Source organism: Chondrus crispus, genomic scaffold, assembly GCF_000350225.1.
Source record: "Chondrus crispus Stackhouse genomic scaffold, scaffold_75, whole genome shotgun sequence".
Classification (NCBI taxonomy): domain Eukaryota; phylum Rhodophyta; class Florideophyceae; order Gigartinales; family Gigartinaceae; genus Chondrus; species Chondrus crispus.
Genome location: NW_005178692.1, coordinates 169,849 through 181,991, shown reverse-complemented (window position 1 = coordinate 181,991; position 12,143 = coordinate 169,849). Strand labels below are relative to the sequence as shown.

Below are 12,143 nucleotides of genomic sequence, written 5' to 3'. Positions count from 1 at the left end.
CGGCAAAGTCAATGTCGGAGTACATTGATGAGATGGAAGGCATTTTTAATCGCTTAGAATCTATGGAATGTCCTGTACAGGAATCGATGAAAGTGGCAATTCTTCTGGCAAGCTTCGGCGATAAGGCGACCTCGTCGTATGGTCCCGTCATCTCGGCGCTCGAGACGCTCTCCGACGATAAGCTGACATGGGATTCAGCAACAAGTCGCATGCTCCAGGAGTATGATTCGAAACAAAGTCACAGCGTGGAGCTAACTCGCTCTGGGGTGTCGAAGAGATTTGTCAGTGCTCTGAAAGCGAAAGCAAATGTTGTATGCTACAGTTGTGGTAAGAAAGGACACTTTGCGAGGGACTGCTATGCTAAGAAGGACCGAGAAGGCGAAAAGCCTTTCAATTACGCAAAAGTCTGTACCAAGCCGAAGGTGCAATTTGCCATGGCTGGCATTGACGGTGTCGATATGAAGACAATCATCGATTCAGGCGCTAGTTCACATATGGTGGGAAGTAAATCACTTCTAAAGGCTCCTTTCACAAGCGTGAAGCGGAAGGTCGTTCTGGGTGACGGTCGGTCCGTGTTTTCGGAGACATCGGGTGGTGCAGTAATCTCGTGTAGCGATGTCAGGGATCGTCCGCGATCCTTTGTGCTGAAAGGTGTACTTCTTGTGCCCACCCTTGACACAAATCTGCTTTCTTGCGCAGAAATGGACAAGAAGGGACATGAAGTGACATTCAGAGCTGGAAAGTGCCACCCCAAGCCCGCTGGAGAACAAGAGTCGATAGTAATCGGGAAATTGCGCAGTGGTGTGTATGAGTTGAGGGGGAAGCTCGGCAGCCATGAGGAAACCGAGCTGCAAGGGTCCATGGAGATCCTACCAGTGATGTTCTATGGCACAACCGCATGGGGCATGTAGGAAAGTCTACTGTTCATGCTATGATGAAGCACAAAAGCGTCAAAGGACTCAGATTGGATGAATCTGAAGACAGGAGCTCGCGATGCGAGTGGTGTCTTGATGGAAAGCAAACGCGCTCATCGCTAAAGGAACGAACTCAGAAAGCGACTGAAGCTGGAGAAATCATACACTCAGATGTATGCGGACCAATGCCGGTAGCCAGCATCAGTAACAAGCGGTATTTCGTGACTTTTATTGACGCATGGTCAGGTTTCAAGATGGTATCTCTCATGGTCCGTAAGTCTGAAGTCCTACAAAAGTTTAAGGATTTCGAAGCCATGCTTGAGAGAAGATTTGACGTTAGCATTAAGAACGTCTACTATGACAACGGAGGAGAATACGACGGCATGCTGCACTACTTTTCAATGAAGGGAATTGGTGTTCGAAGAGCTGCGCCATACACGCCCGAGCAGAACGGAGTAGCGGAGAGAACCAACCGCACAGTCATGGATATGGCTCGGTCTATGCTGAGCCATTCAGGACTTTCAGCTCAGTTTTGGGGTGAGGCTGTCACAACGGCAGTCGACATCTGTAATCACGTTGGAACACGCAAGTGTGGAACGAAGACACCTCTGGAACTTTTGACTGGAAAGAAACCCTATGTGGGACACTTTAGAACATTTGGATGTCAGGTGATGGTCCATATTCCCAAACAGTTGAGGAATAAATTGGGTAAGAGGAGCAGGGAGGCAGTTTTGCTACGTTGTCTGCCCCATTCTATTTTCCGCGTCTGGTACACGGATACGCAGACAGTACAACATGTGCGACATGTAATTGTCAATGAGAATGTTTTCCCAGCGAGGTCTGGGGATACTGATTGTGAAAATGACGTACAAAATATGCAGATGGAGGACGACGCTTACAACACAGATGTTTAAATGCCTGAACTAATTGACAAGTTCGGGGATGATGATGAGAATGAAACAGAAGAGCAGGAATCCGGTGAAGCGGAGGACGTTGCACAGGGATCTGCTGAGACCGATACTGTAAATCAGGGACCAACTGATGTTCTTACTTATACACCTGGAACTCGTTATCAGGTAAGCGGTAGGTATCCTATCAGGGATAGGAGGAGTCCTAACAGACTGACATTTTCAGCTAAGTCAGCTCATACGGGAATAGGTTTTCAGTATGAGACACTCGACTCACCCACACTGCAGGAAGCACTTTCTCGTGAAGACGCTAATGAATGGAAGAAAGCCATCGATTCTGAGGTACAGTCTCTAATCAACAACGCAACGTGGACAAGTGTCAATCATACAGAATGTACTTCAAAGCCTCTGGGTACTAAGTTTGTACTGAAGATCAAGCGAAATGCTGACGGGAGTGTCAACAAGTACAAAGCTCGATTGGTCGTGAAGGGATATCAGCAGATTTTGGACGAAGGGGTATATGCTCCTGTTGTTGACTTTTCTAGCATTCGGCTGACGTGTGCTATGACATGGATGAAAGGAGGAGAGGTACATCAGATGGACGTATCCTCTGCCTTCCTGAACGGTACGTTAGATGAAGACAAGCCGGTGTTCATACAACTTCCTTCGCACGTGCAACAAAATGTGGAGAAAGGTACTGTACTCCGATTGAGAAAGGCCTTGTACGGTCTCAAGAATGCACCTAGAGTTTGGAACCGCAAATGGAATGAGCTGATAACGTCCCTCGGATTCAAACAAATCAAAGCGGATGAATGTGTGTATACTAAGGGAAAAGGAAAAGAGCAGGTGTGGGTACTCATGTACGTGGACGATTTCTTGGTAATGGGGTCAGATACAAGGAATATTCATCAAGTGAAGAAGGAATTGTGCAGCCTTCTCAGTATGGCGGATTTGGGCCTTGTGGAATACTTTCTTGGTGTGCAGTTCAAGGATATGGGATCCAGTATGCTTTTGACTCAGGAGGCATACATCGACAAGATCTTGGATCGCTTCAACATGTCCACTTGCAGTAGCGTTCACACACCAATGTTGCCAGGGCAAGATTGGTCAGTCTTCGAGGACGAACCAGTAGCCGTAGTGCCATACAAAGAGGCAATCGGTGCCCTTCTGTTTCTATCAACAAGGACTCGTCCCGACATTTCCTTCGCTGTCAGCATGCTTTGCAGATTTGCTGCTGCGGCACGAGATAAGCATTGGACTGCAGTGAAACGCATCATGCGGTATCTCAAAGGGACAAAAGCTTTTGGACTGCTCTACCCGAAAAATACGAGCGCTAACACAGACCTAACCGATATGCTAAATGCAAGTAGCGACGCAGATTGGGCCTCGAGCTGCGCTGACAGGAAGTCGATGAGTGGAATGGCTATATTCTTTGGAAAGGCGTTGGTCTCTTGGCGAACGCAGAAGCAGAAATCTGTTGCAATGTCCACCAGTGAGGCCGAATACATTGCCCTGAGTGAGTGTGCCAAGGAGGTCAGGTGGATGAGAGAGCTGATCAAAGAGCTAGGTGTGAATCTCAGTCTTCCCACACGTATCGCGGAAGATAACTCTGGGGCCATTGCCTGGAGTGAGACAGAGAAAAGGGCCAAGCACGTGGCTATCCGGTACCATTTTGTTCGCGATCTAGTCCGAGACAGTGTCATTTCCATCAGCTATTGTCCCTCAGAGTACATGTCAAGCGATATCATGACAAAGCCGATGTCCCGGGGGAACTTTCAACAGATGAGAGGCCTACTGAGGATGTTCGAGGAAGAATCAGGGGACAAATACGGCAAGGAGGAGTATGATGACGTGCAGTAGCGCATATGCCGAAATTTGTAAGCCTGTGGAAATATTTCACCATCCTTTACGATCCGCATGGTTCCCAATGGACTAGCCATTACATAACCGGAGGGATGTTACGTTAAGTGTCATGAAACGCCGGGATATAAGGTAACCTATTGATAGTGTAACTGACTAACACAGTAATGTGCTTCATCCTACACGGATGACTCTATTACTGTCTGAGCATCCCTTTGGTAATCAAATCGACGAGCTGCAATTATCAGGACTACTTAAAGCCTGGAGGAGACTCTCAAAGTAAATATCACGACCCAAGCTTCATCAGTCTTATCTTCAGACTTCGTCCAATTACCATTAGGGTGCGGATACAGAGTTCACCGGAATCGTGATGCAAGGGGCGGGGCCAGTGGACGGACAACGCATGTGCCTTGATGGGTAGAGAGAGAAGGGACCTGCTCCAGGAGCCTTTTGAAGGCTTACGGTCATTGTTTTCTGTGGAGAGAGAACTTGGGCTGAGTACAATACGAGCGGAACAGCAGCGATGTGCGGTGAACTGGCGTGGCGCAGTGCCAACAACACATTGAATTTCACACTGGTGCGCACATTTGCATCGTTTCTTAAAAGCGAGCTAACTTTCATATTTTGGAACGCATTGCTCCTTGAGATTTCATGCTGACTGGATTTCATTGCTGATACATGTACGGGAAGGAACTCAGAATATGGTACAGTTGTGCCCGGCCACCACGATGAGGGTCATATTTCGGTCATGTCTCTGCGGCCTACGCAGTCGTTGTGGGTACCGTGTCCACCTATTCAGCTCAACGGTCTGTGTCCAAAGTTGGCACAACCTTTAAGGCAATGATAGGTTACACGCAAATAAAGCCGCCGGCGCTCTGACAACCTTCGGGGGTCGGAGGCATCGGTCTGATCTTGGCATCACAAAGGAAACGCCCGACTTGAAGCTAGAGCCGCCGCTGAGGGTGACGGCCACGCCACGGCCCCGTCGACGCGCACGCGACGAGGGCACATTGATTGGGGTTTGTGAGACAGCACGCTTGCTGCCGGCGCTACCCTATCCCGACACGGCAACGAGGCAAGGTGAAGAGATGGGGGTACTGTAATCCCAAAATCTCTCCACGGTGACTTGTTCACAGTATGATCTCTTGACCTGTCCGCTGGGTGAACAGATCACAAGATTAGGTTTCTGAAACTTAATCGACCTTCCACCCCAGCTTTGTTGTCAGACGAGTCCTCCCGCTCGCAGAGTGGTGAGGCAGAGTGGGTGAGGCGGCTAGTTGATGACCATGGATGGACCTTTTGCCCATGGGACGTGGCCGAGACGGAAAAACGGTAGAATTTGGTGGTTCCAGGACCATTTGGAGAGCCGCTTTCCAGCAGTGAAGATAAGAAAGTATTACACGATAGAAGACCGTTATTCCCCTGGCTGTTTGGTGAGAGAAGCTGTGATGATCCTTAATGCTGTTTCTGCATTTACAGAAGGTATCATCTCGTTTCTTCACCTTTGTTCAGCTTTAAGTCAACCCTGTGAACCTTAAATGATGCATTGAATTTTTACACCAAATTTTAGACCAAATTTTAGAATAATTTCGGAGCGTTTCTAGATGTGTCCGCGCGGGCTTCCATCCAGGTGGAAGCCCGGCGGCTATAAAAGTGGGAGAGAAAAGGCCAGGTGGAAGCCCGGCGGCTATAAAAGTGGGAGAGAAAAGGTGGAAGCACGGGGAGGCGGTCACACACAGACAGATTACGACAGAGAGGGAGAGGAAAATAATAAACAGACCACTGACACCTTTTCCATATGACAAACCCGTCAACTGGGTGCATCTGGTCCAAATAGACCCGTTCCACTTGCTCATGTCGCAATACGACATTGACTGCGCATTTTCTCTAAGTCAAATTCCATATGCCTTTGTCTTTCTTAAAGAAAACCCAGCAGCTGTAAAACGTACACTTTCTAGGATATACAGTGGTAGTATTGTGCGGCACATACATTAGGACGCCGTCACAGTATTCACATCTGCTACCATTCGTTTTTGGACGACAAACTTTCAGCCTTTGAGACCACTGAGGGTATCCTCATCTACGACTCTCGTTGTTGACATAGGCTTTTTCTGCTCTCACAAAAAGTCCGTTAGGGCAAAATCATCGTCTGTCGGCCAGCTGTGCAGTTAGCGCACCTCATAAGTTTGTATTGCCCCTACAACAATGTCTCATGAATGATGCCACCATCCGCCATCCCCTAACAAGGGCCGTTCGTCCTTAATTGCTACCCACTTGCTTTAAATACCGCGTATCTCTCCTCTGACATCTGCAATCAGTCATGTTCCCACTCCTCTGCCAACTTCAGCTACAATGACGGCTGCGAGTCAGCATGCTTGTCCTGCGACGCTGCTCGAAGCAGGTTAACGGGGTGGTGAGGGGGAAGTAGTTTGGGAGGGGGGCGTCCACGTTCGCGGCGGGGCCGAGTACTCGACGTGAGAAACACGTGTGGGCAGTAATGCGCTCGCGGGCGGGGCGGGAGGGGGTGGTACGGGCAGGCGTGCAGCGCTGCGAAGACCAGGCCCAGACGCGGCGTGACCGGCACGAAACGCGGTCATGTGGCGAGGGCATGAGGCGGGCAATGGCCGACATGCGCTGTTTTGGCCAACAATGACAGGCGATAACTCCGAGGGCACGCCGAGTTTACACTTGTACGTGACGTCGGGGCGTCAGCGATTGAGGCTGGGGAGCAGCACGCCTTTGGCTGGTGCCAGCCTATCGCGCGGCGGTAACGGGGAGCTGTAAAGGGACGACGGGTGGGGAGGTCGCCGAAAAATCAAAATCTGTTAAGATCGTTCTTTTCATTGGGGCCTTGTTGCCGCGGGGCAGCAGCCTCCGGGGCGTGGGGCATGCCACCCTTCACGGTGCTGTACAGAACCGTGAAGGATCGGTACATGCATGCGCTTGCATTGGTTCCGCAGTATCCTTGTCGGCAGGCTTGCCAACGCGATGGTTGGATGTGCGCAGACGAAGGTTGCCGGGGGTTGCGGGTCATGGCCGAAAGAGGAGTGGCGGAAAGAGGGTAGTGTCAGAGGCGCTTCCGCAACATTATAAATATTACAACATTACAACGAGAGCCAAATGGTACAGGTACGCGAGTACGTACGGTACGTCTCATTGATGGAAGGCTGTACAGTACTTTCCTTCTCTCAGTCTGTACAGCAGTGCACAATTTTATTGCTCGAGAACTCGCGGTCCAGAAAGCAAGTACAGCACGGTGCACCATTGCGTCGGGCTGTGGGAGCAGTTCTGTCCTTGGTGGCAAGTAAATTACGGAAGGCACAAATGCCCGAGTATGCTACTCTCTGCACTGTATTTGCTCTTAACCCCCGCTCTCGCTCTACCTCCTTCTCTCCGGTGCTTCCGGTGTCTCTATCGCTCCATATACATCACTATCTAGGAGAACAGCATGTCGCTCCTGCGTTCAGTTACCATTCTCGCTTACAGTGGTCGACAATGCAATTGTCGGCTTTTCGCTACAGCTCGTAAACGTGAATTAAAACCCCATGCATGGGCATTGCTTTGCACCCTTTGGTCCTTTGCGCCCATTGCCTCGATTAATCAATTCGTACCTCATGCATCCAACTACGCTACTACTATCCCATTCAATCCTGCCATGGTCTGTGTGATGCAGGGAATGATGACCACTGAGCAAAGGGGAGGTGCCGTTGGCCAACGACATGAGAGAGGAATGACTGGGAGTCATATGAAGGAATCACGACACTCTGTATGCTGCAAACCTGCACACGTTGCACAAATTGTCACAACTGTACACTGTACTGATCGTGATTGACGCTTTTCGTAATTGACCCGTTTTCATAATTGAGCCAGCCAGAAGGGTACTACAGTATACGGTAGATTCGGCGTGCGCGTGCGGGGCACACGTACGGCACACGTACGGCAAACGTACGGCTCAGAGTGCCGAACTCACATCTACAACGTGTCGTTTTTATAATATGGGTCGTCGTGTACAGCACCCCCAACAAAAAGTCCAAAATAAAAGGGGTTCTGTACGTAACAAAAAGTCTCAAGATTATAATACAATATTATTGCATGCAAAGTTTACCAGTTTACTTGTAACGTGCTGTCCAACAGAGCGGTGCAGTACATTTATTTGTGATCAAAATGTCACGTGAAAAAAAAACACAACTATGGCGATCCGGTAGTGCATTGCTGCCTTGTGGCAACAATCAAGTCTATGTCCCCAAGTCCACAGTGTTGATGTCAATACTGTTGACAGTTCCACTCTGCTTCCAAAGGCATTCATCCCGTAACAGGTCAACAGTCTACACAACTTCAACACGGAGGGCAACATCTGGGGCACCTCAGAGCCAGAGCCCATCATTGGGCCTTTTTGCACACAAAGTCCTCCTGGTCCCAGGACCAGTTGCTTCCTTCTCTCCCGTTCGCTGCCGTAGTACCCTTCAAGGGTACATACTGTAACTTTTGCTCGCATCGTAGAAATTCACTCGGCGAGTTTCCACACTGTTGCCCCGATCATGGCCCTGGAATACCTGTGAAACGGCTCGCGCTTGTCAGGCATAAACCCCAATACAGTACCCTTGGTATTGCAAACAGGCCCATAGTCATGCTCTCTTCCTGGCATTTTTCGCTCCAACTCTGGATCTCAGGCTGCCAACACACGTACGGTAAGTCCAAATCGGTGCGCTCCACCTGTTCAGTTTTCCTTGCGCACACCTCACTCACTCAAAAGTCGGACATGCCCGTGCCGTACAGAAAACCTAATCAAATATGAGTCAAAAGCCTCATCCTACACCAATCTGTCATACCGCACAACTTTTTATTGCTACAGGTAGTAAAGTTACTAGATGTCGCAGTGTGATCCTCATCTTGGAGTGTCATTGTTGCCCCCACCAGCGAAAGGACCGTAATGTTTGCGTACAGTTACCCATCTCTGTCTTGTTGGCGTCTTTTTGCCAAGACTGCGGTTTTGCGCCCTCGACCTCAATTTGTTCATCCCGTTACGGAAAACTCTCAAACGCGGTGCCGTAGTTGAACTACGTAATCTACGAAGAGCATCAATATCCTTTCGTACTGTACCTTGCTTCCACCGCCCTGATCTCGGGATCCTCATGTCACGCTGCGAACAGCGTCGCTTGGCCCTCTTCCCGCCCTCTACTTAAAGTTACATACTTCTTCTACTCCTCTGCTTCCGCGGTTTCACCGCCCTGATCTCGGGATCCTCACAGCGTCGCTTGGCCCTCTTCCCGCCCTCTACTTAAAGTACTTCTCCTACTCCTCTGCCTCCGCCGCCGTCCGGCCCACCGTTCCTGCGTCAAAACTTTCCTCGGCTCCCGAAACACCCACAAGTCAACATGCTTACTCTGCAGCGCTTTCTGCTAGTGTGCGCCCTCCTTGTCGTCGCGCTCGCTGCTCCAGCCCCGATATCGCCATCTCGATCCGGGATATGGCTCTTGACTAACGCGCAGAAGCTATCCCTAACAGCAAGGAGTCGTGATGCGCTACACAATGCCAGCTTGCGAAGGAATATATTTAAATCCCTCCGCAAAACAGATCCACCCACATCTGCTGCAGCTGTTCCGAGTCGTCACTCGCTCGATGCCTTCCTTCAAGCGCACAATACAGTAAGAAGGGCACATGCATTCAAACCGAAGGAACAAAAGATGTCTCGGCCCAACGTTGCGGCACTTGCTGGCTGGTTTACGGATCATCAAAGCATCCAATCCAAGATTGCCTCGCAAACCAAATTTCCTGCCTTGAACATGGCATCTATCCCTCATTCAAATTTGCAGAACACTCGTACGCTGAAAACCAAGATGGGACAACAATCCGGGAGAAAAGCAGCTCCACTGGGAACATCAAAAGACTTGGCAGGACTTTTTCGCACATCTTTGCCAATCGCAAATCGCATGGGGCTGACTGGTGACACTTGCACGAGCACGTCAGAGTGTACAGATGGAAGATTGTGTGTAGACATAGCCAACGAAGTTACGTGCTCTTCCGGCGAGGGATGTATATGTGTACCTACGGACGGAGCTGAGTCATGCACGTCCAGCGACGATTGCTCGACAGCTGGAGAAGTGTGCGTGCAGGGAAATGAGAGCACGCTGTGTTTCTCTGAAGAAGCTGTAAATGCTGGAGATAACGAGGAGACGTCCACGACTGGCGGCACAGGTTCCGGTGGCGGAAGTGGGCTGACTGGTGACACTTGCACGAGCACGTCAGAGTGTGCGGATGGAAGATTGTGTGTAGACATAGCCAACGAAGTTACGTGCTCTTCCGGCGAGGGATGTATATGTGTACCTACGGACGGAGCTGAGTCATGCACGTCCAGCGACGATTGCTCGACAGCTGGAGAAGTGTGCGTGCAGGGAAATGAGAGCACGCTGTGTTTCTCTGAAGAAGCTGTAAATGCTGGAGATAACGAGGAGACGTCCACGACTGGCGGCACAGGTTCCGGTGGTGGAAGTGGGCTGACTGGTGACACTTGCACGAGCACGTCAGAGTGTGCGGATGGAAGATTGTGTGTAGACATAGCCAACGAAGTTACGTGCTCTTCCAGCGAGGGATGTATATGTGTACCTACGGACGGAGCTGAGTCATGCACATCCAGCGACGATTGCTCGACAGCTGGAGAAGTGTGCGTGCAGGGAAATGAGAGCACGCTGTGTTTCTCTGAAGAAGCTGTAAATGCTGGAGATAACGAGGAGACGTCCACGACTGGCGGCACAGGTTCCGGTGGCGGAGTTCAGGAGACGCCTACGGCTGGCGACGGAGATTCGGAAAGCGAGGGTTCCATCACGAACCCGGATGGACTCGATGTCCCACCAGGCGGTAATGACGACGAAGATGATGTGTGTATAGACGTTCGAGCCCTCGGGCATCTTTCTAGCAATGGACTTGTGTTCGAGAAGCACGCCGTCTCGCGGGTTCTATGTGATGAGAACGACAGCTGTGCCACACGCGGTCACATGGTCGTGTTCCGCGGGCACGCGATGAGAATGAGCACGTACTGCGAATCGGTTGGGTGCAAAGAGGCGGTGATGGAGGTGAACAGTCCTCGCTTCAAACGTGGGATGCGCATTGAGTCCAACACGAAGGGGCTGGAGTACACAGCGTTTGCTGCACGGTACGACACGCAGGCTGAAGAAAGTTTGATTAGGATGGCTGTACGTTTTGGGCTGTGATGGGGCGTGGTGTCCTACACTATGGCAGAAATCTTTGATGTCGGTGCTCCGGTCGCGCACTTCAACGAACACCCCACGTAAAGTGAGGGCCTCCTTTAAGACAGCATGGACGGGCATGTTTGGACATGTATGGACGTCAGCGTGCACCTGATTGGTCCATTTAATACTTTTCTTAACAGTATGATGACGCACACAAAGTTAAAATAATGGAATCTGTCACTACCAACCTGCCCTACGAGAGCACACCATTGGCTGTCGCCTACCGCATAAATGCGATTGAATTCAATCTTGATCCAATTTAGCATACATTAAAATTCAATTTAATCATTTTATTGACGTCCCTGAATGCCAGTACACGGGGATCGCGATATAGTGCTTCCCTCTGTCAGTGGGCCGAAAACGGCACTATATCGAACCAGGCACTGTAAGATAATGAGATTTGCGGCTTTTTTGCAGCCACTTCCTTGCATCACTGCTCAGAAAGACCGTTCGCAAGACGCCATCACTCATACTTTGCATCTTCACTACAGACTCAAGTCTAATCAAGCATTTATGTCATTAGTAGCTTCCAAGCCGTCGCATTGACTTCCTCCATTTTTGCAGCAATAAATGCCAGCCTACACTTCTGCAGATGTCTTTTGCAGATGTCAATTGCATCATCGACCCTGCCTTTTTCCGCCATAGTCTCTATTCGAGATAGCAACTGCATAATATCTTTCCGCGGCGGCAGCGGCTCTCGGGCAGTACGTCCATCCAACTGCCTCTCTGGAGACCCTTAGTTTTTGGCTCAAAATTCGCGCCACCCGCAAAAGGGTATCACTATATCGGAGCTGGCACTAACAAAGATGGCACTCTATCGCGACCACCCTGTACACTTGAAAAAAGGCCCGAGGCTGGCAATCGAAGGAGATGCGATTCGTCTCCCGGCAGAACCAAACTGTAGGAGAGACTCAAGACCCTGGGGTCGTCTTTACTGGGGACATGAGCGACGACGGTGTTAAGTACGGTGGGAGTGCATGTACACGTGTAAGATACGACACAAAACAAGACCCTGCTGTACGATAGCCACCTGGACACGTTTAGCCACACCACACCACAGTACTTAAGCCCGTCGTCGCCCCCTCCAGTAAACTGAGCGAGCATCATCGCCCTTAATCACAGGTTATGGACCCTTTACGCTAAACTCCCTCGCCTTTCTCTTCTCGCTCTACGCCGGCGCCTCGCCGATCTCCTCAACCGGCACCTTGCCGTCA

The 12,143-nt window shown here is 50.3% G+C and overlaps 2 protein-coding genes; both read left to right on the top strand.

The window, feature by feature from the left end:
- The first annotated feature begins 9,057 nt into the window (after positions 1 to 9,057).
- On the top strand, positions 9,058 to 10,890 carry CHC_T00007467001 (hypothetical protein). The gene has a single exon (XM_005711146.1). The coding sequence runs from the start codon at positions 9,058 to 9,060 to the stop codon at positions 10,888 to 10,890; it is 1,833 nt and encodes a 610-aa protein (XP_005711203.1).
- A 37-nt stretch (positions 10,891 to 10,927) lies between these two features.
- Positions 10,928 to 11,227, top strand: CHC_T00007466001 (hypothetical protein). XM_005711145.1 is given in 2 exon segments: positions 10,928 to 11,041; positions 11,042 to 11,227. The coding sequence occupies 1 exon segment, from the start codon at positions 10,928 to 10,930 to the stop codon at positions 11,039 to 11,041; it is 114 nt and encodes a 37-aa protein (XP_005711202.1). The 3' UTR covers positions 11,042 to 11,227.
- The last annotated feature ends 916 nt before the right edge of the window (positions 11,228 to 12,143 follow it).

Excerpts from the sequence above, each read along its gene's own strand:
- CHC_T00007467001 (XM_005711146.1), top strand. The coding sequence starts at position 9,058 with ATGCTTACTCTGCAGCGCTTTCTGCTAGTGTGCGCCCTCCTTGTCGTC.
- CHC_T00007466001 (XM_005711145.1), top strand. The coding sequence starts at position 10,928 with ATGTCGGTGCTCCGGTCGCGCACTTCAACGAACACCCCACGTAAAGTG.